At 36.4% G+C, this 27557-nt stretch overlaps 1 protein-coding gene across 2 annotated transcripts; it reads left to right on the plus strand.

The window, feature by feature from the left end:
- Positions 1–6651: 6651 nt before the first annotated feature.
- Positions 6652–26487, plus strand: TMEM19 (transmembrane protein 19). Of its 2 annotated transcripts, XM_069490316.1 has the most exons (7): positions 6652–6785; positions 7191–7341; positions 10038–10151; positions 20292–20429; positions 20812–21066; positions 22185–22394; positions 23782–26487. In XM_069490316.1, the coding sequence occupies exons 2-7, from the start codon at positions 7212–7214 to the stop codon at positions 23943–23945; spliced, it is 1011 nt and encodes a 336-aa protein (XP_069346417.1). In that variant the 5' UTR covers positions 6652–6785; positions 7191–7211; the 3' UTR covers positions 23946–26487. The 2 variants fall into 2 exon arrangements, with proteins under 2 accessions (XP_069346417.1, XP_069346416.1); XM_069490315.1 differs by lacking the exon at positions 6652–6785 and having other exon boundaries at positions 7151–7341.
- Positions 26488–27557: the final 1070 nt, after the last annotated feature.

The raw sequence follows: 27557 nt of genomic DNA on the forward strand, positions 1-27557 counted from the left end.
ATCTTGATATCTTATTAAATATTATAAAAATAAAACATTATAAAAGATAACAAGCTTGGTAAGTGTACTTCATCTTCATTTATTATCATTTGACACTATTGAATAAACTACCACTCAGTAATTTGAGAATAAATTTTTGTGTTTTCTCTGTCACTTTCATGTTACTGTCCTGATAGCATGCTCCAAACCCTCCTTGTACCAAATTGTTTTATTAACATAACATCTGTCTACCTTAAAACTAGCTTCATTCATAGAGAAAAACCTAAAAGGAATCTCTTAAAATCCTATTTTCAGTTTGTTGATAGACTTTCTGTCACTCTGACCATAAAACTAATCAAAATTATAATAGCTCTTTTTCCTCTGCTGGTCACGACCCAGATCCTCTGTTTAAGCATTCTGTGTCAGCTGGGCACTGACCTCTACACAAGAACCAGCCAAAGGCTAGGTACTTGATATGAGATGAATATGACATGATTTTCTGCCCTCAAGTTGCTCAGTCTCCTGAGGGAAACAAATAATATTTATAATACAATATGATAAATGCTATAAAAGAAATAGGTACCAAGTACTTTAGTAAATGCTGTTGAATTGGAATGCAATGAAAACTCTAAACTGTAGACCTTTTTATAATCAAATGTGTTTCCTTTTAAACAAAATATTCTTTCTTACAATGACTTACCAAAGGAGGTAGAAAGACAGTGGTGTTTGACCTGAATTACAGTATTATTTTTAATGATCAGTAAGACATCTTTACCCTTTAAAATGAATACTGAACAAATTTGTTGTTAATGGTATCTTTGTTAAAAGGAAAACATAGCTATAAATAAAATACTTTGTCAAAGCCAAGTACTGGAGTTTATTTGAAATTTGATATTTTATACAAAATAACAAACTGTATTAACACAGATTTTTAAAATTTAACTCAGAGTCTTACAAAGCATTCTGGCACCCATTCCTTCTCTTAATTTTTCCTACAAACATACTGTTTGGTAAGTGGTATTATCACTGTTTTATACCTGAAGAAATCTTTGTTAATGTAATTTATTCAGTCAGACATTTACTATGTGCCAACTTGCACAAAGGATAGAAACAGATGCCTGTGATCGAGACTAAATACAGGTCTTCTGCCGCCAAATTCTCACTGCCCTCCACATTCTAACCCTCTGTTTAACATATAAATCATGTTATTAAAATAGGACAAATCATGTATTTAAAAAAATGAAAATAAGATAATAAAATTTTATATATATTATAGTATAGATAGTCTATGAGGACATTGTTGATCTTTTCTAGGTAAACTTTAAAATGTTGGTATTTTATCTCATTTCTCAATGTTAGAATACGGGTAAATTTTAATTTTAGTATGATAAAGAAAATGGTTCATCTTTATACCAGAATGTGGGTTCTTTTGATATTTAGACAGTTGGAAACTTTCTAAAACTAAGGATTTTTTAGTGTAAACAACTGCATATTGTATTCACAAGACTGTATTCTAAATATGTTGCTACTAAAAATTTTCTTCCAGGGAAATTACTGTCATGCCTGTTATTTCCAAAAAAGGTACATAAACATTTCTGTGGACATTCTTCCCCTAAATTGACCCCCTAAAAGACTTCTGTAGAAGTCCTTCTCCCTAAATCGAAACAAATTGTAAACCAAATAAAAATATGTAAAACCTTGAAGAAGAATTATTTTCATTTTCATTTCTCAAGTTATATATAAATGTACATTATAGTTTATTTGTACTGTTTTAAATATTGGATATGCAATCTAGACCAGATATATGAAGAGCTATAAAAATTCTAAGAGTGTGTCCTGACTAATTTGAGGCTCACAAAAATTTATTTGTAGACATAATTATCAAAGCATTATTTTAATAAAAGAAAAAGATTATGATTTTTCTTGTTTTATGATTATTAAAATATTGTTTTTAATACAAACAAGACAGTATTAGAAAATACTATCTTAACATTCACTAAGAGACATTGAGCAAACTAGGATCTACCAGACATGTTCCCTGTCCTCAAGGCTGTCGGAAAAAAAATATTCTATTTGTTTATTCTCACCCTCACTGCTCCCCACCTTCTCCCTCATGCCCTGTCAGAATGAGTTGAATCTAATAACAACAAATCAGTCTTCAAATTGCTGCCTAGCCTTTTAAAATTTATGCTCCAAAAGTTTTTTTAAAAAAACCTTTGGGCTTAATGCCAAGAAAGCAGATATGTGCCTCTCTCTCAGATGAATTTTCAGTTTAATAAATTATTAAGCAAATACTACAAACCTTATCTCTCACTCATATCCTTTCTCTTGAACTTCCTGTTTTTCTTGATCTTCACCACTAAACCAATCTTTGTAAACTGCCCTTCCCTTAGCTTGGTCACTTAGCAAACTCCTTGTCATCTTTCAAGTCCTAGCTTGGATGCTTCCTCTATCTTGTGATACCTTCCCTAAACATACCAAAGTGAAATAAGGATTCTCTTTGAGTCCTGTTTTATATATAACTCAGGTAAAGTCATCATCTTATCATAATGTGATTGTCTACATCTGCAATCCCCAACCCTGGGGCAGGGACTGGTACCTGTCCTTGGCCTGGTAGGAACCAGGCCGCACAGCATGAGGTGAGCGGCAGCTAGCAAGCGAAGCTTCATCTGTATTTACGGCCACTCCCCATCCCTCGTGTCACCATATAAGCTCCACCTTCTGTCAGATCAGCAGCAGCATTAGATTCTCACAGGAGCTGGAACCCTACTGGAAAGTGCGCATGTGAGGGATCTAGGTTACACGCTCCCTATGAGAATCTAACGCCTGACTGATTATCTGAGGTGGAGCTGAGGTGGTGATGCTATTGCTGGGGAGCAGCTGCAAATACAGATTATCATTAGCAGAGAGGTTTGATTGCACAATAATTGTAATGCACTTGAATCATTCCGAAACCATCCCCCACCCCTGTCCTGGAAAAACCGTCTTCCATGAAACTGGTCCCTGGTGCCAAAAAGATTGGGGACCACTGGTCTACATGTTTGTTTTCATCTTACATGTTCCTTCAAGGCAGAGACTGGTGTGCAGTGTTGGGGTTTTTTTTCTTTTCAGATCTTGGGGGTCTGACATGTATGTATTAGGCACTCTGAAATATCAGCAGATTTCAGAAAATCTAAACAACTCCCTTGGCTTACATTCAAAGGATTGTACATAAAATCCACTGATATTTTCCTAGCAAACAATAAGTGCTTTTTGCTATGGGGATAATTTTTGCAATTGGTATAAAGTACCAAATGTCTATCATAGAGAAATCCAAACTTCTTTACATCAAAGAGCACTTAAACATAAATAAGTAGGTATAATGCTAAATTTAAAGATTAGTGCAACAATGAACTTTCAGTCTGTTCTATGATTGCCATAATAAGTCTCAAACTCATGTTTTCTACAGGAAAAGAATCTGTGGTATGGAAAAAATTAACTGTTGGAAAGATTTAAGGGAATGTGTTTAAGTTTCTTCTCAGAGGCTTCACTAATGCACTCTCACTATCCAATGTGTATATAAAATTTCTCAGCCTTAAATTTGATCAGAGATATTTTTGAAGTGTGGGGGATAGCACACCTACTAACTTGCAGAATACAGTGTAGGAAATGCTTAACCAGAAATTCTGCATTAGCAAATGGCTTTTAAAGTAAATAGAAAAACAAAGACTTTGCTGATATTTTTAACATTGGCATAGTCTATAAAAACTATGACAGTAAAATCATTATTTTTTCAAAAAAAGGATACTTTCCAAGATTCCCAATGGATGCCTGAAACCTCAGATATTACTGAACCCTGTATGTACTATGTTTTTTCCCATACCTACATACCTATGACAAAGGTTAATTTATAAATTAGGCAAGAGATTAACAACAATAATAGAACTAATATTAACAATACACTGTAATAAAAGTAAAATAAGGGTTACTTGAACACAAGCATTGTGATACTGCAACAGTTGATCTGATAACTGAGATGGCTCCTAAGTGACCAATGGGTGAGTGGTGTCAACAGCATGGATACACTGGACAAAGGAAAGATTCATGTCCTTTAATAATCTGGAACTAATTGATGTGCACAGAGAGAAGTAAAAGTCAACTGGAAATCAAGAAGGGAGAGTGGGGAGGTGGCAGGGGGGCAGGTAAAAGCCTACCTAACAGGTACAATGAACACTATTTGGGTAAGAGGTACACTTATAGCCTTGACTTAAGAATTATAAACACTACCAATGTAACAAAACATTTGTGCCCTCTTAATATTTTGAAATAAAAAAACAAGGAAAAAGAAAAAGAAAGATTCACATCCCAGGTCGGATGGAGCTGAACAGCACAAGATTTCATCATGCTACTGCGATGGCACGTAATTTAAAACTTATGAATTGTTTATTTCTGGAATTTTCCATTTAATATTTTCTGACCACTGTTGACAATGGGTAACTGAAACTCCAGATAAGGAGGGACTACTTTATGTTAAATACATTAATTATATATTAATTCCTCCAAATTATTTCAGTCTTAAGCTAAAATAACTTATTTTATGGAAAACATCCATAATTGGACATTGGAAGAAATGGAAGAGAAATACTCATTTGAAGGGTCAGTTCACTGGCACTATTATTTAATATGCAATTTCAGCAAGATCTAATAGTCATAAGAAAGAAAATCATCTTTGATATCCAGGAACTGACCTGACACAGCTACATTCCAGTGTTGTTAGGAGATGACTGGTTTTCTCATAGAACACCAACTGATCAGACAAAGTCACCTTGTGACTACGATGAAGCAAGGGGGAAAAAAAAGATCAGTTCATACTTTTGTCTAAGAGCAAACAAAAACAAGGTCACTATGGAAACCACAAAAACATTAACTTTTATCAGCAATAACCTTACCCAATAGCTGGTAACATTGATATTGGCCAAGTTATCTCAACTTGGTGAGATCATAGAATCATTTACCTATGCAGAACAGACTGAGACAAAAAAAAACGGGCACATAATAAATTTCTGCATAAAGACCATATATGTATGTGATCTATTACGAGAAAGCCTCTCTTATCATAGTCCTACTTCACAGATTTGGTTCTTAGTTACAGATGCCTTACCAAAAAAAGGGGGAGTTATCTTTGGCATGTATTTTGAAATTTAAAATAATGTGAGTTTTTAAAAAGTAACTAGTCTTAGGGGGTTAAAACACAATTGTGTACTATGTCTGAAATGGATTTATCTCCTCTTCTTACACAGTCGACAATTAACTGAAAAAATTCAGAAATATATATACATATATATATATATATATATATTTTTTTTTTTTTTTTTTGAGACAGAGTCTTGCTCTGTTGCCCAGGCTGGAGTGCAGTGGCGTCAGCCTAGCTCACAGCAACCTCCAACTCCTGGGCTCAAGCAATCCTCCTGCCTCAGCCTCCTGAGTAGCTGGGACTACAGGCATGCACCACCATGCCCGGCTAATTTTTTCTATATATTTTTAGTTGGCCAGATAATTTCTTTCTATTTTTTTAGTAGAGACGGAGTCTCGCTCTTGCTCGGGCTGGTCTTGAACTCCTGACCTCGAGCAATCCCCCTGCGCTGGCCTCCCAAAGTGCCAGGATTACAGGCGTGAGCCACTGCGCCTGGCCTCAGAAATATATTAAATAATTTAATTATCAGTAAGTTACTGTTTACCCAGGCCACCAAAGGTTAATTTCAAATAAAACATGAAATCAGTGACAGGACTTGGATTTTTAATGCTAACAAGGCATTCTGCTTTCTAAATGAATTGACTGCACATACTTTAATTATGAGGGGTGTGGGAGCAGATATTTTCACAATGTAAGTGGTGTTATGACAATTATGTGAAAGCTCAATAGCAGGAACTATGTTTACTTGTATTTCTGCATTGCTAGCAGTCAGCAGAGTCTGGCACTTTATAAGTACTAGACAATATTGTTTTAAATGATTTTCTTTTTTCTTTCTTTTTTGAGACAAGGTCTTGTTCTGTCGCCAGGGCTAGAGTGAGGTGGCATCATCATAGCTCACTGCAACTTCAAACTCCTGGGCTCAAGCGATGCTCCTCCTGCCTCAGCCTTCCCAGTAGTTGAGACTACAGGCATGTGCCACCAGGCCTAATTTTTCTTTCTTTTTTATATTCGTGCGTGTGTGTGTGTGTACAGAAACAGGGTCTCGCTCTTGCTCACACCGGCCTAAGGCTTGGCTACCCGAAGTGTTAGGATTACAGGCGTGAGCCACCGCGCCCAGCCTTAAATGATTTTCTAAGTCACAAAATTCTGTTTCTACAACACACTACATTCCCCTCCCCCCCAAATCCATAATACTCTTAATAACGGGCACAAACTCTTCATAGCTGAAGAAGGATTCGTGTATTATGCTTGAAGTGTATTTACAGGGTCTAAATTCACTTGTATTTCGTTATTCTATTACTATCCTGGTGGTGGTTTCACTTCTCAGCGTGAAGAACATCCCCAAACTCACCGACCTAAGTTCCCAGATGCCCCCACGCTCTGCAGCAAGGTAAACACAGTCAGCCCAAGTTCCTGCAGTCCCTGCTCACGTGAGCGAGGCGGAGTCCTCACGCGGCTGCGGCGCATGCGCGCAAGAGGCACGCCGCAGGAGGCGGAGGCTCAGTGAGGTGTGGAATGAGCCTCAGGGGTCTCCGCTCTGGCCGGCTGGACCTGGACCTTGCAGTAGCTCAGGCGACTGTCAGGACTTGACCGCACTTGGTCGTGCCGCGCTCACCCGCCCAGACTCGCCCAGGTTCGCACGCCCCACGCTGCGCCTCTGCGTCAGCGGACGCTTCCCATAGGCGGCGTGTAGAAGCGCTGCGACGGGCGGAGTGGGCGGAGCTCGCTGCCCGGGGCCACGGATTGGCTGCCGCGGCCTTGCTTTTCCCCTTCCTGCTCGTGGAGTTCAGGTGTGAAGTGATCGCCAGCCCGGAGCTGGCTCTGAGGGGTCGCTGTTTGCTTTTCCAGTGAGGCGTTGACCTAGTCCATACGAGTTGGAACTCTCCGCTAGCAGCAGTTTCTGGAAAGAGTTTATGTTTTTTCTTTTTGTTCAATCGGTGGAAGATATTGGCATTTATGTTTGCCTCTAAACGAGTCTTTTGCTGGCAGCTTAAATGACTTTATTTCTCTCAGAAACGCTATATATTTTCTCCCTCAGGTGCTCATATCTTTACCTTCCATGACCAATTTTGACGACAATATATGCAAAAGATATGTAAAGATGATAACTAATATAGTTATATTGAGCCTGATCATTTGCATTTCTTTAGCTTTCTGGATTATGTCAATGACTGCAAGCACTTATTATGGTAAGTATGAATTTGTTCGTGTGTGGGGGGGGGGGGAGACAGTTTCATTCACTCTGTTGCCCTGGGTAGAGTGCAATGGCGTCATCATAGCTCACTGCAACCTCAGACTCCTGGGTTCAAGCAGTCTTCTTACCTCGGCCTCTCAAGTAGCTGGGATAACAGACAGGAGCCACCACACCTGGCTAATTTTTTCTATTTTTAGTGGAGACAGGGTCTCACTCTTACTCAGGCTGGTCTTGAACTCCTGACCTCAAACTACCTTCCTGTTCTAAATTGTTTTTCTGTAATCTAATCTGGGAATTTGAAATTGTACCACTGTGAACTCATGGTTATGAATAATTGTGTTTACTTAACTTCCACAATCTGAATTTAACTTACTAACGTAAACGGTGCCTTGAACGTTTTAAACCCTTTCATAGATGCTTGTGTGAGAATACTAGCTATACCTATTTCAAAACGTCTTTTATATTTTATGTAATTATGCTGTCTATCCTGGTTAAAAAGTGAGGTGAAACATAGTTTTGTCAAGTAATCACAGTGATGCTTTTAATTTTGAATAAGAATATTAGTAATGTAGTTTATCAGTTTCAAGTGTCCTGTAAAAATAAGAATTAAAGACAGTATAGGCCGGGCGTGGTGGCTCACGCCTGTAATCCTAGCACTCTGGGAGGCCGAGGTGGGCGGATCGTTTGAGCTCAGGAGTTCGAGACCAGCCTGAGCAAGAGCGAGACCCCATCTCTACTAAAAATAGAAAGAAATTATATGGACAGCTAAAAATATATATAGAAAAAATTAGCCGGGCATGGTGGCGCATGCCTGTAGTCCCAGCTACTCGGGAGGCTGAGACAGGAGGATCCCTTGAGCTCAGGAGTTTGAGGTTGCTGTGAGCTAGGCTGACGCCACGGCACTCACTCTAGCCTGGGCAACAGTGAGACTCTGTCTCAAAAAAAAAAAAAAAAAAAAAAGACAGTATAATGTTTACATTTGAGATCTGAAGGATTTGTCTGACATTTGGTCCCTTCAGAAGAATAGACTCCTTTTAAAGCCTGAAGCTACTTTGCCATTCCAGACTCAGGTCTTTAAGGTTTTGAAAGTACGTTAGAGCATGAGCATGTCTACACACAAACTTCCTTGGTACTCCTGTAAAGACAAAATACTGGTCAGTTCAGAACAAAGGAAAAAGCGAAAAGGAGAGTGAGAAAATGAACTCTCATAAATGGTTATATCATAAGTGATTGCCATTTCAGATCTTACTCCTTTTGTAGAGAGACTGTGAATAATTGGATAGGTGTTCTCCAGGGTACAGTAGGGCTGTTCATTCATAATGATTCACAATAGGGAGTAGGAGTTTGTGGGGAGGGCTATGAGAAGATTCTTGGTGCCAGGATTAGTTATGACCTAAACTAAATAGAATGAACCAGGATTTGTAAATTGCAGTGTCTCCCTGGAGCCAGTAATCTACTGCAAATGAATGGAGCTGGCTAAGTTTTTGCATATTAAACATGTCAATAGTTTTTACTTTCAAAAATAGGATTTTTCCCATTTTTTGGTGAACACTTGGCGGCTCTTTGGCTTTCATTTTCCCATTTTTGATAGAAACACGGACACAAGCAATAGTTCATGTTTTTCTTTACTGTAAGGAAATCATTCTGCCTTGGTGTTTAGGAAGCTGTCAGAAATGGTGGGGAATTAAAACAGGAAAACCATGGCTTGTCTAAAAGAGGAGGCCTTTCTTCACCTTTGATTAATTCTGCCAAGTGGGTCAGAACTTTAGGTTTTTAAAACAGAAGCCAAGAATCTTTTTTTTTTTTAAATATGAAATCTCCTCATCTTTAATTATTGACTCAAATTGTTTGAAAACACTGCTAGTCAAACAAAACATCCGTGAGCTGGATGCAACCTTTGGAAAAGTCAATTTCTAACCATTGAATCAGGTGTGCTCTGAAAGGCAGAGGGAGGAATAAGATCCTGTTAAATAAAGAATTTGTTCTGTGTAGTTCTTGAAATTTAAAACATGCCTTTCAGAAAAATGAGGACCCAGAGATTCATTTCAATCTCCAAATGCCCATTATCATAAATATTTTAATAGCTGTAAATATTCTCAAAACTTGGACATAACTTATTTGACCATTTCCCGATAAGATTGCCCCTCTGAAAATATACAAATCTCAACATAAATACAGTCATGTGCCTCATAACGATGTTTCAGTCAATGACAGACTACATACACAATGGTCCATAAAGTTATAATACTGCATTTTTACTGTGCTTTTTCTATGTTTAGGTACACAAATACTAACCAGTGTATTATAATTGACTAATCCCTTTTAATAAAGGGATTTGTTCTGTGAAGTTTGTATTCCGTCAAGGGGCCCCACTTGGGGATCTGGAGGGCCACATGTGGCTTTGAGGCTGCAGATTCCTCATATAGCCTAGGTAGGTGTATGGTAGACTATACCATTTAGGTTTGTGTGAGTACTGTCTATGTTTGCAAACGATGAAATTGCCTAAAGACACATTTCCCAGAACATATCCCTATCATTAAGTGACACATGCCTGTATTTTTCCTTGGTGACTTTATCTCAGTCTCTCTACTTTTGATAGTATTTTAATCCAGATAGCAGTTATCAAAGCTTACTGCTAAGATTAACCTGTACAGATTTCACAATTTGTGCTCCACCTTTATAATTTTTCAGGTAATTTACGGCCCGTTTCTCCTTGGCGTTGGCTGTTTTCTGTTGTTGTTCCTGTTTTGATCGTCTCTAATGGCTTTAAAAAGAAAAGTCTAGATTATAGTGGAGCTTTAGGAGGTATGTTTTCATCTTGAATGTTTAATTGTATAATAAGTGCTTGCTTATATAATTAAACTTATGTTTTCCTAATTCTGAATATATGAGACTACAAATCATGACGTTATATATTTTAGACATGATAAAGCTATGTATTGCTCAGCATTCCTATTGTTAAAATTTCCTAAAGTAACATACAGTTTTAGTGTAACATACAAATTTAACTTTGTAATTGATATAAAGTAGATTAATAGGGTAGACTTTTCAGAAAGGACCTTGACTATTCTGCTCCTTTAGTTTGATTAGTCTCCTACTAACAGAAACATTGGAACACTTCTAGGTGTAACATAGAGGAACAGTTGGAAAGAATAATTCTTGGAAATTGCTATTAGTAATCTCAAGCAAAGAGTCTAGACTTAGTGTTCTAGATTAATTTTCAGAACCGAGTTAGGGACAGGCCATTTATTCCTTCTTTTAGCAAATATTTATTAAGCACTTAGTACTCTGTGCCACTCGTCTAGAAACTGGGGATGTAGCTGTGAACAAGGACAAGGTTTCAGTTCTCCTGGAATTTTTATTCTTTAGGGCAGATAGATAATAAAATATATAAAACTTTTCAGATAATGATGAAGTTTATGAGAAAAAAGATAATAGTGTGTATGCTGGAAGATGTGGGTCATTCTTCTGTAGACAGAGAAAAGGTCAGGTGCTTTTCTCTAAGATCATTTTAAGCTGGGGCCTGAAGAAGCCAGTAATGAGAAGATCTGAGAGGATGTTCCAGGCTGACAGAATAACAATTGGAAAAGCCCTGACATGTACAAACCTGCCTTATTTGAGAGTGAGAAGAATAAGGCTCATTTAAATAGTAGAGATAAAGTTGAAGAAATAGGCAAGGGCTGAGTCATATTGGGGTTTGTAGACCACAGTAAGAATTTAATTCCAAACTAGGTAAGATCTCCTTGCCTCAAATCAGGAGTGTGACATGATCTGATTTGACATTAGAACTTTCATAACCTACCAGTGTTATAAACACTAAAACTTGAGGATTCCCCCAAAATACTTCCTATGGGATATAATCACTACAGGATGAGGTTTATTTAGAACAGGCAAGTCTGGAAGCCACCTACCCTACCTTCAAAATGCTGCTCATCTTTAGCCCCTAATGTGCTGTAAACACCCTCTGTCCCCTCTGTATTAAAGTACAGCAGATGTTTCTCATAAAGTTTTATAAACTAGAATAGACCTTTATGGAGGCAAGATTGCATGATGGGTAAAAGAATAAGCATTAGAGTTAGTCAGAATGAATTTGAATAATAGTTACAGCTTTGGAAGAGTCATATAACCTCTCTGCCTCAGTTTTCTTGTCATAAAAAAATGAAGTTTTTAATATTTAACCTAGAGAAGGATATATCATTAATTTAATGAAGCTTAAACTTGAGGGCACCTCACTTGCAATAGTACCTTCCACGGCCTTGGGAAGAGCCCTAGCAATGTGTTCTCATGGTCCTATCATTTTGTAAATTTTGCAAAGGTAAAAGATATTTTTGTGCTCTTTTCCTTAAAGGGGACTTCCAAATTACATAAGCTTCAGTGCCTCCTCCCCCCAAAACCTGGCTCTACCCTTGATTTCATTCTTAGGGCATAGTGAGAATTAAATGTGGTAATTACTATCAAGTTCTTAGCTCAGTGCCTGGACACATAGCCGACATGTATTGAATAATTATTATTATTAGATAGAGTTCTTCAGAATCATGCTAATTCTCTTTTTTTCATAAATGAGAAACATTATTCCAGTTCTATTGAGAGTTTTTTTTTTTTTCATTCTGAGTTGGTAGTTGAGAATTAAAGTTAACTAGACATGTTGACATCTTTATATGAATTTTTTTTACCATATAATCAACAAGTATTAGGAACGGTTATGTTTTATTTATTTAACAAATGTTTATTTGTACTTACTATGTACCAGACACTGCTGTTAGCACTTGGAATTAACTCATTTATTACAAATAATTTGAACAAGCTCTGCTTGAATGTAATAACGTAGAGTTATACTTTGCTAAAAAAATGTTCTTTCTCAGGTATCCTGGCCTTGCTATTTATTATTGTTTACCTATAGCAAGAAAGCTCAAGTCCTTCTTGAAATTCCATCTTCCTTTAGCCTCCATGCTACTTCTCTTACTTTTTTGATCTCTACTTTTGTTTCTTTCCTGCTACCATTTCCTTTCCTACCTTCTAGCCCTTGGGCCTCTACTCTTCTCCTACCTATCTTGATTTAGAATTAAAAGATATATATTTGAAACCTAGCACTGCCACCTGTTATCCACGTGAACTTTGGCCAGTCATTTAACTTCCGAAGCCTCACTTTCTTCATCTCTTATGAAACGGGTCCAATAGTAATACTTATGGGCTTACTGGTGAGGCTCAAACAAGATATTGTGTGAGAGATACCGTATCTTTACAGCATCTCCTTCTGGGGATTGGAGGCCTCAAACTCATCTTATTTATATCTGTCTCCCTTGACTAGAAATGTAAACTCAATGACAGAAGGATTTTTATCCATTTTATTCACTGTTAAAATCCTAAGTGCCCAAAATAGTGCTTGGTATGCAGGGGCTTGGTAAACTGTAAAGCACTATACATACCTTCACTGTTAGTGACTATTTGCTTTTAACCATATTTTTCTATGTGAATGACTTAAATTGGCATTGCCACAAACCTTCATTTCTTTCTCTATATCTCTGCTCATGTTGCTATCCATCCCTCTTTCACCTCTCTCCTGCCTCATTATATATGCTGATTATTATCATCTGCATTAATGGAGAAGTATATAGGAAGTTTGAAGGCTAATGAGAGTTTTAGGGGGAAAATAATGAAACTGCAGAAAATTAAAATTAACTCTCCCCGAGTGAGATTAAATGAAGTATTCCCACTTAGAAAGGTTCTATTGTTTTAGGCTTCTTAGTACTTAATGAGACATTCGCATTGTATAGGATTCAAACCTAATAAAGTCATTACTTTGCTGCCAGCCCTAATAGGTGGAAATGATCCAATGTAGTAGATGGAAGCATGTTATTAATTTCCTTTTCAGTAGTAACTGATAGTTCTAAAATCAGGTAGTTTGCTTCTAAAAAATTATCCTGGTTACTATAGTATGCCACTTGATCTGCCTGAGAACAAAGGACACCTACTAGATTTTAAACTCCTTGAGGACAAAGAGTGTATCTTATGCTTCTGTGTCCCGTGTTTTTTTGAATAGTGGTAGGCACATAATAGGTGCTTAGGAAATGATAGTTTGATTTTAAAAACCTCTGATCTTTTCCTAATCATTTCATTCTGTGAAATGTTGGTATCTGACTGTTTGGAACTTTTTCTTCCTTAAGGAAAAAAAAATGTATTGCTGATTTAAAGTATATCATAGTAGTTGAGAATATTGTCATGGAGTATGACTACAAGTTACTTAAACTCTCAGTGTTGTAATTTTCCCATCTGTAAAATGGAAAGGAATAATAGTTTCTACAGCAATGAGTTATCATGAGGAGTTATCCATGTAAAACGCTAAGCACTGGCGAACAAGTATTTTACAAATTTTAATTGCTTTTCTTCTGCTACTGCTATTCACAGACATAAAGAACTTTACTGAGGTTACCACTTTAGTTTGTTTGGGATTGAGAAGTAAGACTTACAGAACTTCCTCAGGATCTGGGTATTTAGAGCCCTCCTTGACAGGAACATATACCTAGGTGTTGGTAGAATGGGGGAAGCAATGCTTAAGGTGCACACTGAAGTCGAGGGCTCTGGTCTACTGGAGAGAGAGAGTGTTGCCAGGATAAGGAGAGGGTCACATGAGGGGATATGTGGGAAAGTGCATGTAAACTGTAAAGCACTGTGCAGGTGATTTACTCCAAGGAAATGCCTATTCATTATTAACATAGTTCTGTGTAGTTACTGAAAGTTTTCGTTTGAACATGTGAATGTGGACAATTTGTTATCAGGCTTTTTGACTTGGCAAGTTTTAATTTAATTCTATTTGCCAAGACTATTAAGCTGAGTGGTTTACCGTTTTTTCATTTATTTTCAACAAATCCTTAGGGTCCCCTGTATACCAAGCACTATTTTGGGCACTTAGGATTTTAACAGTGAGTAAAATGGATAAAAATCCTTCTGTCATTGAGCTTACATTTCTATTCAAGGGAGACAGATTATAAATAAGATGAGTTTGAGGCCTCCAATCCCCAGAAGGAGATGCTGGTAATGGAAGTACACAGCAAGATAGAGTGTTGTCAGGAAAGGCCAATGTTGGTACTCTGTCTGGTCCCACAAGGGTGGCCTTACCTCTTTTTTGTCACTGTAATTCAGGTCTTATGTTTAGCTTTTCTAAAGTAGAAACTTCACTCTGTCAGGCCAAGAAAACTGGCTGAATATTGCTCATTGTCATAAGGAGTTGATATATGAGCCAGAATGCTGCTTTATTAACGTGAACGTATCTAGAGCTACCAGGCAGACTGAAATACAAACATCACTGTTCAGGCATGTCCTATTTTTGTAGTCAGGCCACTTGAGAAGCCAGATTATAATTATAAGGTTGCTTTGGTGAGTACAAAGTCTGAGAAACAGTAATACATATCCACAGCTCAAAGGGTCCCCTTCCTTAGACAGAGTTTGACAAGTCTGCCAATTTCTGGTTCTTTTGGCCTTCACTTTCTACATTTTTGGCTAACCAATTAAATTACTGTAAAATGCATATACAACAATAGATTAGATAGATTTGGGTTGATTAAATTACTATGAAATTTCAGCCCTGCCTTTCTGTCTTCTGCCTCCCAGAGATTACCCAGGTCACCTTGGTTAGAATTTGGGATGTAACTCTATTCCCACTATCAGACATTTGTAGACAGTGTTCTTTTACTCCCCTAGATAGCATCTAGATAGAATTTACCTTTAGGCTCAGAAGGCAGCCATAATATTTCAGTCTTCAAGTTCTTTGTGAGTACCTTTTTGTCCCATATGTGAACCCCTAATCATTGAGATTCATGGGGTGCAGTGGAGAGGTGGAACAGACATAAACAGGAGATAGCAGTTACTAATGTAAAAATGTAGGCATACCTGGGAGTTGCCAAAAGTTCCAAGATATTTTTAGACTACATGAAGGAAAGCATTCCTTCAGAGCACGTTATCTTATTTCCTCAATCTGAACCTGTCATCAACGTGAACATTGATCACTTTATGTAGTATTTTAAGGTGATTGAAGTAAAAAGGATATAGAGGCCATTTGCCATTTGTAACATCTCAGTGTAGGTTGTTTTAGGCCCTTTCTACTTTGGGTTTTTTTTAAAGACAGTGGAACAAATTGTTAACAATTACTATTCACGAAAGGGCAGAGGGCAGATACTTTGACTTTCAGTTCATATACTTTCATACGTTTTGGCTTTCTACTCCAATAGTTATGTACTACTTTTATAACAATTTTAAAATCAGTTGAAGAAACTTAAAGTTTGCATAACAATAATATTTATTGTTGTTGAGCTTTTGTCACTGGAACTGTCACTGTCAATACCAATGACATTAGCTAACATTTTTTAACGGCCTCCTACATCCTGGGGAATATAATAAGCATATTACAAAAATCATCTCTAACTTTTTATAGCAAGCCAGTGAGATAGGAATTTTGATTATTCTCATTTCACTAATGTGAAATTGAAGCTTGAGGAGGTTAGTCTCACAGTGGTAAGTGGAAAAGCCAAAGTTTGAACTCCAGACTACTCAACTCCAGATCTGAAGTGCTTCATTACTACTTTATACCAAGTTCCCGTATTTCTTACACTCTTAAAATATATTAAACTTAAGTAAAATGCCAGTAATTGAGCATCTTTGGATGAATCAATGAATAACTGTCTCATTGGTTATGATACTTGAGTTTTGAGCTAAGCAATGGAAAGTGTTATTATAGAAAAAGAAACCTGGTCCCCTGTTCTTTTATTTAATAGGATATTGTTTATTTAATATCTCCTTATTGAATAAATAGATTCATTAAATATTAAATTATTTAATGTCTTATGTAATATTGACTCTTATTGAACATAATTTTATTTAATAAAATTCTTCATTTAACAGGACAGAATATATTTATCATGAGAGTTACAGAGAACAGAGTATTGTCAACCACAGAGTAAGTCAGGGATGGATCAGTTCACAGGCAGGAATAACATAGAAAAACTAGAGATAACAGCAGGCAGCGTGGGCAAGACCACACAAGATAATAGTACCTTAGTGTGGTTATCACATTCTGGGAAAATGATCCTGCAGGGCTAGAGTTAGATTTTTGTCAGGCACGCAGACTAGAAGGTCTCTCAAGTTTAGACATAAACCAGTAAAACTCATGAGAGACCAATTTACAAAGCAGAATGTCAGCTTCTTGGTTACAGTGACCTAAATTTTCATTGCAGATTAGTACATTCTCTCCCTAAAAGAACCATAAAATTATCAAAAGTTTGCTTGAAAGTTCAAAGGAACATATAGAGAATGCTACCTTTTAAGTAAGAAAGAAGGGAAAATAAGAAAAATGCATATATCTACTTAAAAAAAAAAACAGGAATGATAAACAAATACAACATAAACACAGGAAGGAAAATAATGCAGTTGCTTACAAAGGCTGGAGTGAGAGCTAAAGATGGGGGAGGGGGTGAGATCTGAGAAGAAGTGATATTTTTCTAAGTATACCTTTTTGTGTAAGTTTGACATTTAGAAGCATGTTCTACATATTTAAGAAATTAAACCAGTAAGGACTGGAAGGAGGGGAATCTAAAACTGAAAGCAAGCTGAAATGAACTCAGTTACATTTCAAATGAATACTGTGAGCACACTGAAAGAAAAAAAAAAGAGTAACCAATGAACACTTTTTTACTATATACCTCGGTCTTAGGTTGAAAGAAGGGGAAAATTACAAACAAATCCTAAACTATTTTTAGTAGGTTTGTTTTGTGGTAGTATGGGTGAAGCATTTCTGAAACAATTTTAGATATAATATAGGATTGAGCAAATGAGTGAATTTGTCATTGTTGGGAGTCAGGGTTCTTACTAAGGAAAATGAAACATACAAATATGGAAGGGAGGAAGGCAAGAGAGAACCCTGTGGGTTTGGAATGCAATTTGTGTTGGTGTTATCTTATGATTTCTAAAATGTGTGTATGTATGCATGTATGTGTATACATTCCTGTGTGTATATTTGTATGTTTCTGTATATCAGTGTGTGTAATTATTTGCCCTGTCCACAAACAGCAAAGATACTCCAGTAGAATGAGCACACTGAGAACCTAGATCTTGGTGTCTAACATACATTACCTATTAAAATGAGCCACAGCTCATCAGAGAGATGGCTGCTTACAGGGCTGGGGCAGAGTAGGTTTGAAGTGAGCCTAGAACGTCTTGTTATACCTGAAAGAAAGGAAGTGCTCAAAAAAAAAAAAAAAAAATGATGAGGCCATGTCACAAAGGGCACAGTAGCCAGTTAAAAGGATACCCACTGACCAAATCTGGAACCAATCTAAGCACCAACAATTAAGCACAGTAATATAAGCTATTAGAAAAAATAGGAATTCATGAGTCTATACTGATAATAATTGGTATAGATTATTAGTAGGGGGGAAAGAGGTAGGGATCTTGCTTATGTTAGAATGCCAAGAGCTGATTGGAAAATGTGGAAAATGTGGAGAGAGTGCTGGAAAATTAGCATTGCAACCATCATTGTAAAGATCAGATCAGGCAAAATCATAAAGAAATGGTAAATCTGGGGGAAATTTTGATAAGGGGCAGGATATTTGCATGATTTTAAAGTATTTCTCACAGATTGCTTCTTATTCTAAAGGAAAAGATAATAATTAAATGGTAAAGAAATTACACAATACCTTGACTGAATGATCAAAATTAATATCACCAGTGAGTGGAGGATGGCCATCAGGAGCCTCCAGATGTGACACTCTGAGAGAAATACAACATCACCCATGTAGTATCTGGGTGAAGAATGCATAACCTGGATCTAACCATGATGGAACATCAGACACCTCAAGATGAGGAACATGTTTTTTAAAAATGGGGCAATTGGATTCTCAAAAATGACAATATCAGAAAAGAAAAAGGTATATAGAAATGGTCCACACTAAAAGAGACTAAAGAGATGTAACAACTACCTTAGACTGGATCCTATGCTATTGGGGGAAATGCTAAAAGGATATTATTGAGTCAGGTGACAAAATTGGAATACAGATAGTAAATAAAAATATTATATCAATGTAAATTTACTGCAATTGATAACTGTACTGTGATTATGTAAGAATGTATCCCTATTAGAACATACACACTGAAGTATTTAGAGGTGAAGGGCCATGATATATATAACTTACCCTCAAATAGTTCCAAAAAATACATTTATGTATTTATGTATTTAAAGAAAGCACATACAAATCATAAAGCAAATGGGGCAAAGTTGTTAATAGTAGGTGAATCTAGGTGAAAAGTATACGAGTGTTCTTTTTACTGTTCTTACTCCTACAACCTTCTGTAAGTTTGAAATTATTTCCAAATAAAAGTTAAAAAATTGTTTTTAAAGTTATCTTGGTAAGCATACAATCAGAATGAGAAGAATTATTAATAGTTGTATAAATTTAATGCTCAGAGACAGTAAAGCTCTGTCTACAACAGATTTATACTTAATGAATAAACCAAATATTGGAGTTGATTGATTAAACCACCTTTACCTGGACCATGCTCAAGACATAATGACAAATTCAGTTTTTGAAACTCTTGTTTTATAGCTACTATTCAGGCTACCTCCATCTGTTAGTATATTCTTTTTATATATGGTGTATAGGACAACTCATTTGGGATACAGGCATTCTTAGGGACAGTCACATCCAGTTCTTAATTTCCTGGGGTCACCTCAATTGAATTTTGTATGTTACTAGTCATCAAACACTTATTTCTTGTTTTTGCCACTTATTATAGATGGCTAATTTTACTCATATTTTCACTCTAATTCATTTTTGTAGAATTAAACTGTTGTAGTGATAAAGATAGAAGGTATTTGCTCCCTCTCCAACCAAATTTTTTTCACAAGAATATTTTCAAATTTTATAACAAAAGGCCTTTAAGGATTATCTGGGTGATTTTAAAAGCCCATTCCAGAATATGTTTGTACTCTCTAGGAATTACCTAGAGAGAGGTTTTATAACTTCTTAAACAACCCACAGCAAGTTCTTTAAGTCTCAAGCATGTTCAGCTAATTTAGCAATTGATTTCAATGGCCTTTTCCACATTGCTGTGATATCAAGAATGCATCTTTCCTTTGCTTTTTTTTTTTTTGTGTCATGAAATGTAAGCTTCCTTCTTCTTTGTTTTCCTGATTGAACTGCAGGTTTTTATAAGCTTTTCTTGAAATTAGTCATTCATCAAAAAATAAAAGATGTCCCCTTATTTCTTTTTTGTTTGCCTGAACAAAATTTAAAAAGGCAGAGGAAAGTCTAAAAATCTAAAATCACATTCACAGAACATATTCTGATTTTAGTTTCACATTAAATTCAGGATTATTTTTGTGCATTTACCCAGGAAAACTTAGCTAAGAAAAACTCTCTATCATCTCATCATAGTTTTTGAGGCATAACAAGAGAGCACATGAAAGTTCTCTGAAAAGCATAAAAAGCTTACTTATTTTGATTTTCCTTTATCAAGTAGGGAGAAAACTATTCCAGGCTATAGGGGGAAAATTGTAAAATATATGTACTTGAAAAATTCTATAATCTCATCTCCAGAGAGAGCCATGGTTAGTTTGGAAATTCTTCAAACTAGCTTTCTATCCAAACAGTATATATAATATATATTGTTTAATTATGAAATCACTACCGTTCATTCTGTTCTGCAACTTGATTATAAAAAGTTTGTCTGTCTTGCATTCCTATAGCATTGTTTGAAAGTGGTAAAAAAAAATGATCGATATAATAAAAATGACATTCAGTTTACTGCTTGGTAATAACTTAATTGGTAAAATGCAAATATATTAGAAATATACATTGCTGGTTGTAATGTAAAAATAAATGAAAAGAAATTCCATTCTTTTTTCACATCATTAGTGTATGGATTGAGTATAATTCTGTGTTTGTATGTTTCTTTCAGGGCTAGTGGTTGGATTTATCCTTACCATTGCAAATTTCAGCTTTTTTACGTCTTTGCTGATGTTTTTTCTTACTTCTTCAAAACTCACTAAATGGAAGGGAGAAACAAAGAAGCGTCTAGATTCAGAATATAAGGAAGGTAAGATTAATTTTGTTTGCTATTATTCAAAATAGTAAACTTTATTTCATCCAACATAAGCTTTTAATCAGAATGCGTTGTTTAGACTGTCAAAACAGATAAATTTTTATACAAGAATTACTTTATTAGCCTAATTTAGTTTATCATTTGTCTCACCACAATAGGACATAACAGCAGAGTTTTAGAAGCACTAGAGTCTATCCTTAATTATTCCAGATTTAATAATAACAGTATAGAATATGGGTGAAGGTGCCATAGCACTTTTAGTCTTTTTTTTTAAAATGTCAGTCATTTTTCTTAAACCTTAAAATATAAATTTCTATAACTGCATGATTTTCCTTCTGAGAAGAAAACATTTCTTGTCCTTTTCATCTGTTTTCAGGAGGGCAAAGGAATTGGGTTCAGGTGTTCTGTAATGGAGCTGTGCCCACAGAGCTGGCCCTGCTATACATGATAGAAAGTGGCCCTGGGGAAATCCCGATAGATTTTTCCAAGCAGTACACTGCTTCCTGGATGTGTTTGTCTCTCTTGGCTGCACTGGCCTGCTCTGCTGGAGACACATGGGCTTCAGAAGTTGGCACAGTTCTAAGTAAAAGCCCGCCAAGGCTGATAACAACGTGGGAAAAGGTTCCAGTTGGTGAGTCTTGATTTGAGTTTCTTAAAAAAAAATAAAATAAACAAAAATATCTCCTTAATTTAATGTATTTCTTATTTAAGAGCCTTTTAAGAATTGTATGTAGTCTCCTTAAAGGCAAATTAGAAAACTGCTATGGGCTATTAAATTGGTGATTATAAATAATATTTGCAGGAAATGTTAGCAAGACCTAGATAAACAATACAGAAACATAGAGATTGAACTAGAAACATTTGAATGGAGAAAGAAAAGAAGGGGAGGGATAGAGTATTTCTCGAGGGCCTGTTATGTAATTAGTGCTTTAACATCATCTCAGTTCCCCATTAACTTTATCAACTACTACTACAAATTGCACATCCAAATCTGAAATGCTCCAAAATCCGAAACTTTTTAAGCGCTAACAGGATGCTCAAAGGAAATGCTCATTGTAGCATTCCGGATTTCAAATTTTCAGATTTGGGATGCTTAACCAGTAAGTATGTATTATGCAAATATTCCAAAATCTGAAAAAATCCAAAATATGAAACACTTCTGATCTCAGGCATTTCAGATAAGGAATACTTAATCTGTACTGCTTCTTTTTTGTCATCTTTTTCTTCTCCTCTTTCTCCCCCACTCTCTCCTTCTCCATCACCTTCTTCTCCACCTCCTTTTTTCTTTTCCTCTTCTTATCACTATTATGATAGCTAACCTATTAGCTATTACAGTAGAATACCTACTTTAGAGCACTGTTCTAACTGTTTTACATTTATTACCACTTAATACTCATAATATTAATAATCATATGAATTGATTCTTTTCCATCTTACAAACAGGGAAACTACAGCATAGAGTGGTTAAGATAAATTAACCACAGTCACACAGCTTGAGAGTGGCAGAACTAAGATTGAAACCATGCAGTCTGGCTCCATAGAACCATTCCACTGCACTACGTAGAATTTTAGTAGTTACTACAAGGAAAAAGCAGTTTTCTAAGTAGGCTGTGGTCTTGAGATTATATTAGAGAGAATGCTTTATTTGAATTAGCCTTGATTAGAGAGGTATCAAAATTTTTTGCTTTCCTTGACTGTATGTATTTACTGATTATTAACCAGGTGATTTTATGCATGTTTCTTCTTCAGGGACCAACGGAGGGGTTACAGTGGTGGGCCTTGCCTCAAGTCTCCTTGGTGGTACCTTTGTGGGCCTCGCATACTTCCTCACACAGTTGGTTTTTGTGAATGATTTAGACATTTCTTCTCCCCAGTGGCCAATTATTGCATTTGGGGGTCTAGCTGGATTACTAGGATCAATTGTGGACTCATATTTAGGGGCTACAATGCAGTTTACTGGTAAGAACATTTCTTTATTATCGCATCTTAGTATATTAAAGAAATGGGGAAGAAATAGGAAAAGAAAAATTAAAAAGATGTGACAATTAAAAATAAATCCAAAGACACAAGGTGTTGAGGGACCAGAAATGATAAGGCAAAAGTCTCTTCCACAATTTTGTTTTTCTTTTGTTTTTAAATTAATTGAAAGAGAATTAGTCCTGCAGAGCAATGATTAGAAGCTATGTGGGAGGATATGATGGTGCAGGAAACAGATGTTTTTGCTCATGGGCCATCACCATCACCCAATCCCAGGAAAGCAGGACATTTGGGATCAGATCACTTTAATTTGTTTTCCAAGTCCATTTGAGGGATAACTATTGTACTAATCTGACTAACATACATGACTTACTTTCCTACTGTGTTATCGTGTTTGCTGTCCTGACCACTGAGTTTTTAGCCCCACTCACAAGATGCATGGGAAAGTAAGTTTTCCTCAGAATTTTCTATGCTTTGCTTCTGAGGCTCTCCTGTCCTATCAGTGTGCTGACATATTCTGTTAGGTGTATATCTGCTCCACACTCTCACCAGCCATGTCTTCACCTTTTATTGACATCATGAGGATGCTGGGAGGCTAGAGAAAGTTTCTCTGAGTACAGTCCTCCCAATGCTCTTCATGCCCCAGGATAATCTGTGTTCCCTTCCATTCCTCTCCCCACTAGTCAGAGTATTTGCGGTCTCAGTTTTTTTATTAGTCTCATTTAGATGCTAATGAAGAAGCAATCTGATTTTAATTCCCACTAAAGGGTCAATAACTCTGCACACACCCGCACACACATACATACGGAGTACACATGTTTTTTAGAGATCCTAGGTTTTTTTTCCCCCCCAGCCCCCAAGAGCCTGGGTTTCATTATAACTGGTGAAGTTCTGATCATATTGAGTGGATTGAAAAAGAAATGTGCACAGTAGGGGAGACTACTAATTCATCCTGTAAATCTTTATGCCAACACTGTGCTGGGCCCTGTAGATCCAGTGCTGAGGCCACAGACATGAACCCTACTCTCAGGGGCCTCACAGGTTGATCTTGGAGGGGGAACCACTGAGAAGACAGGCCCAGCCTCCCAATTTTACGCCCTTTCTTTTAATGTTCTCTTTTCCACTGATGAAGCAACTCCAGAGGAATTGAGAGAACATTACCAAGGTGTTCTAAAACTCATTTATTCAAAGAAGCCTTTTGTAATCAAGGGTTCCATATCTCTCATCATGTAAATTATGCATCAATATCATTTTACAAGTTACTGAGAATCTTTCAAAAAATATCTCCTTTGGAGGAAAAAAGCTAATTTTTTTTCTTTTAATCAAGTCATTTGGTTTTTCCACCTCACTTTCTTCTTTTCTACTTCAGGTTTGGATGAAAGCACTGGCATGGTGGTCAACAGCCCAACGAATGAGGCAAAGTACATAGCAGGGAAACCCATTCTTGATAACAATGCAGTGAATCTGTTTTCTTCTGTCCTTATTGCCCTCTTGCTCCCAACAGCTGTTTCGGGTTTTTGGCCCAGGGAGTAAACTTTTATTTCATTTCCACAGGTCAAAACTGGTGAGTCAACCTAAATTTGCAATTCCGACTTTTATCCTAAGAATAATACTTGTAGTGGCAAAGCAGAATTACTAGTTTCACCCCTATTCCATTGTGATAGAATTCCATTTTCCTCTCAACTCCCTTGTAACAGCTAGCATCTTTCTAGTGAGAGCATAGAACTTATGCATATTTTTCTTCTGCTGAATGGAGGTTCTTGAGCAGTGAAGCTACATTGTCCCTACATATTGCTATATATTGAATTGAAAATTCCTACATAGTTAATGTCAAGTATTATTTTGTTTGTTTAAACCAACATAGAGCCTAAAAGTGATGATGATTAAAATGGTTCTCAGTTGAGGCAGAGAAATGCTACTGTGCCAGTTACCCAAATGTTGTGTCTGCCTTAAATGTTTTAAGCTAATATATGTGGAAGCCTAAATAAGTATAGTATCCTGGACTTCTCCCATTACCTTGCCATCACAATTGTGAAAAATGTGGACATTGGTCCCTAGTGAGTTGTGTGGCCTACTCCACATTTGTTCTTCCTTCCTCAGGGTTAGTGATGAAAAAAAAAAAGTAAATGCTTTTGTCATATGACCATTATAAAGCGTGAAAAAAAGTTATTTTTAACTAAAAGCAAAAGAACATTATCTTATATCTAAAAAATGTGCACCTTACTATATAGTTCAGTTGTTCTCTGAACAGAAACTATCTTGAATTCAATATTCTTAATGTATTATCTAGCTTTCTTTGAAGTATGTATAGGAATATGGTTTAGTATTGGCATCCCGAACAGTTAAAGAGTCACTGGAAAATTATTATAATTTTTTCTTAATTTACTATCCTATAAGCTCCTGGAGAATGGTATGATTTCCTATTATGTACACCTAAGTTATGCTCTTCTTTACGTTGTAGTCTCAATGAAAGTGAATTCTGCTTTTCAGTTTTGTTCTTCACTCTAATTTACTATATGCTAAAGGAGTTTTGACATGGTATGGATTATTTTACTAAAAGTATTTTTAAATGTTTCTCATGTGATTTCTGTACCTTTTTCTCCCTGCCCCATTTGCTTTCTTAAAGAAATTGGGGAAGGAATCCATGAATAAACCACCACATGAGTGGATTCTTTATTGGTGACCCTACTGTAGTGCCAGTGTAGAACTGACTTAGTTCAAGAAGGAAAGCAAAACAGTCACACCCTTAATCCTTAAGCCAATGAAATCAGTGGGTTACAACCATTGGTTTTGAACTTTGGGTATACATTGGAAGTACATGGGCATGTTTTAAAAAAATACATGTGTCTGGGCCTCAAGCCTCAAAATTCTGATTTACCTGATCTGGAGGTAACCTGGACATTGAGACTTGTTAAAGCTGTGGCTACACATTAGAATGATTATGTAGGGAGTTTATAAAACATGGTTGCAAAGGCCCCTTTTTAGATCAAGTAAATCAGAATGTCGGAAGATGAGGCCCATGCGTGGATATTTTTAGGAAGCTCTGGGAAATTTTAATGTTTAGCCAGGTTGAGAACTAATGAATGTCCTAAAGCACTATATCTTCTTTTTCTTTTTTTTTTTTTTTTTTGAGACAGAATCTCACTCTGTTGCCTGGGCTAGAGTGCCATGGCATCAGCCTAGCTCACAGCAACCTCAAACTCCTGGGCTTAAGCAATCCTTCTGCCTCAGCCTCCCAAGTAGCTGGGACTACAGGCATGTGCCACCATGCCCCGCTAATTTCTTCTATATATTTTTAGTTATCCAGCTAGTTTCTTTCTATTTTTAGTAGAGACGGGGTCTCGCTCTTGCTCAGGCTGGTCTGGAACTCCTGAGCTCAAATGATCCACCTGCCTTGGCCTCCCAGAGTGCTAGGATTACAGGCATGAGCCACCACGCCTGGCCCTAAAGCACTATATCTAAAAGCAACTTTGAAAGAATGGGACTTTTTGCTCTTAAGGAGAGACAACTATTAGCAGCAGCACAGTATGCTATCCTTCCCGATTATTAGCCTCTGGTAACTGCACAATGTTTTTCAGCTGCATCACTTACCAAATCATTGTGTCAATTTTTCATGCAGATTGCATGTTGTTCTAATATGCCTTTTCTCTTTTCCTGGAGTTTCATCCTCATCACATACTGGGGGATAAAAATACTTACTGGGAGCATCCTTGGGTTTGGTAGAATAACCATATCATTCAGAGTTTGGGGAAATACTACTTTATAATCTTTTATTTGAAATCTTAGGGCTAGTTGTGTTTTGGAATCAAGATTTTTCAAATTTTGGAAAATTAACAGAGTCTTTATAAAATATGTCACTTAAAACTACTAAAAAAGTCTAGGGTAGCACCCCATTATCAAATGTACTTCTGTTTTTGTGATGCATTATGAATAGCTCTACTAAGTGTGATAACTAAAGACCATAAAGAGCCTCAAATGAGATCAGGTCAGGTTTTGTCACAAACTTGTGAAGAAACTTTCTGTTTTTATAGCGTTTAGATATGAAAATTGCAGATAAGGAATTGTGGCTGTGTCCTTTTTTTTTTTTTTTTTTAACCTTAGACATATTTTACTGTAACATCTTTTGTAATTGGATATTTAACCAATAATTAAGCCTATTCTTCCGCTTTGTAGAGTGGGCCATTTATATTAAAAACACTTTCCATGGAAAGAGCTCCATGTCACAGTATAATAAAACAATATGTACTGCTTACCTAGATAGCATAAGGGTATACTATTTCTTATCATACTGTTACACAATAGAGGAGAGCAAAGTGTATGTGGCTCAGGGCAGCTTCCAAAGGAGACTTCAAGGAGTAGCATGTTGAAGACACATCAAATGGAGCCACCAGGAAAGCAAAAAATTGACACAGCAGGTCATTCTATTCTTAGCTTTTCTCATTACTTGAGTTATCTGTACCTCATGTATCTCTTTCTTGTTTCTAGCAGCTATACGTTTAGGATGCTGGCTGCATAAATGCCAACCCCACTATAATTAGATAAAGGCCCAGTGTAGAGAGAAATCATGTGAAAAAAGAGGTTTTAAACTTTGCCACATGCCTGCAATATGAATAGCAGCTACCTGTTATGCACAGTAGGTATACTAGGGCCCAGTCATCTGATCTTCCTGATGTTTTATCTAACGTTCCTAGTGCCATCACAGTCAGCATAAACTATACTAAACCACCAAATCCAAGGTGAATTGTGTGTGCTTTAAAAATGAAAACACAATTATGCAGCTTATTTAATCTCTTTATAGAGTATCTGTACTATAACTCCAAGTGGTCTTAAATATTTTTAAAATGCATGTGTTTAATGTGTGTTTGTTGAATTAAGTTGTTTGACTCTAATCAGTGTTTCTTTTAAGAGTCACTGCAAGTTGATAATCAGCAACAAATTCCTGGAAGGGTATAAAAAATAAAAAACAAATTTGGCTACCTGAATTTCTGGGGATGATTTCAACATTTCTCAATCATGTGAAACAATATTAATGCTTTAAAACTAATGAGTTAGTAAATTATTATAGAAGAAGTGAAAGAGTGGCAGGGCAAGGCTCCTAAAACTATTTTTCCTGCCAAGACTAAATGTTGGCCGGGTGTGGTGGCT

The sequence above is a fragment of the Eulemur rufifrons genome, chromosome 16 (assembly GCF_041146395.1).
Source record: "Eulemur rufifrons isolate Redbay chromosome 16, OSU_ERuf_1, whole genome shotgun sequence".
Taxonomy (NCBI): Eukaryota; Metazoa; Chordata; class Mammalia; order Primates; family Lemuridae; genus Eulemur; species Eulemur rufifrons.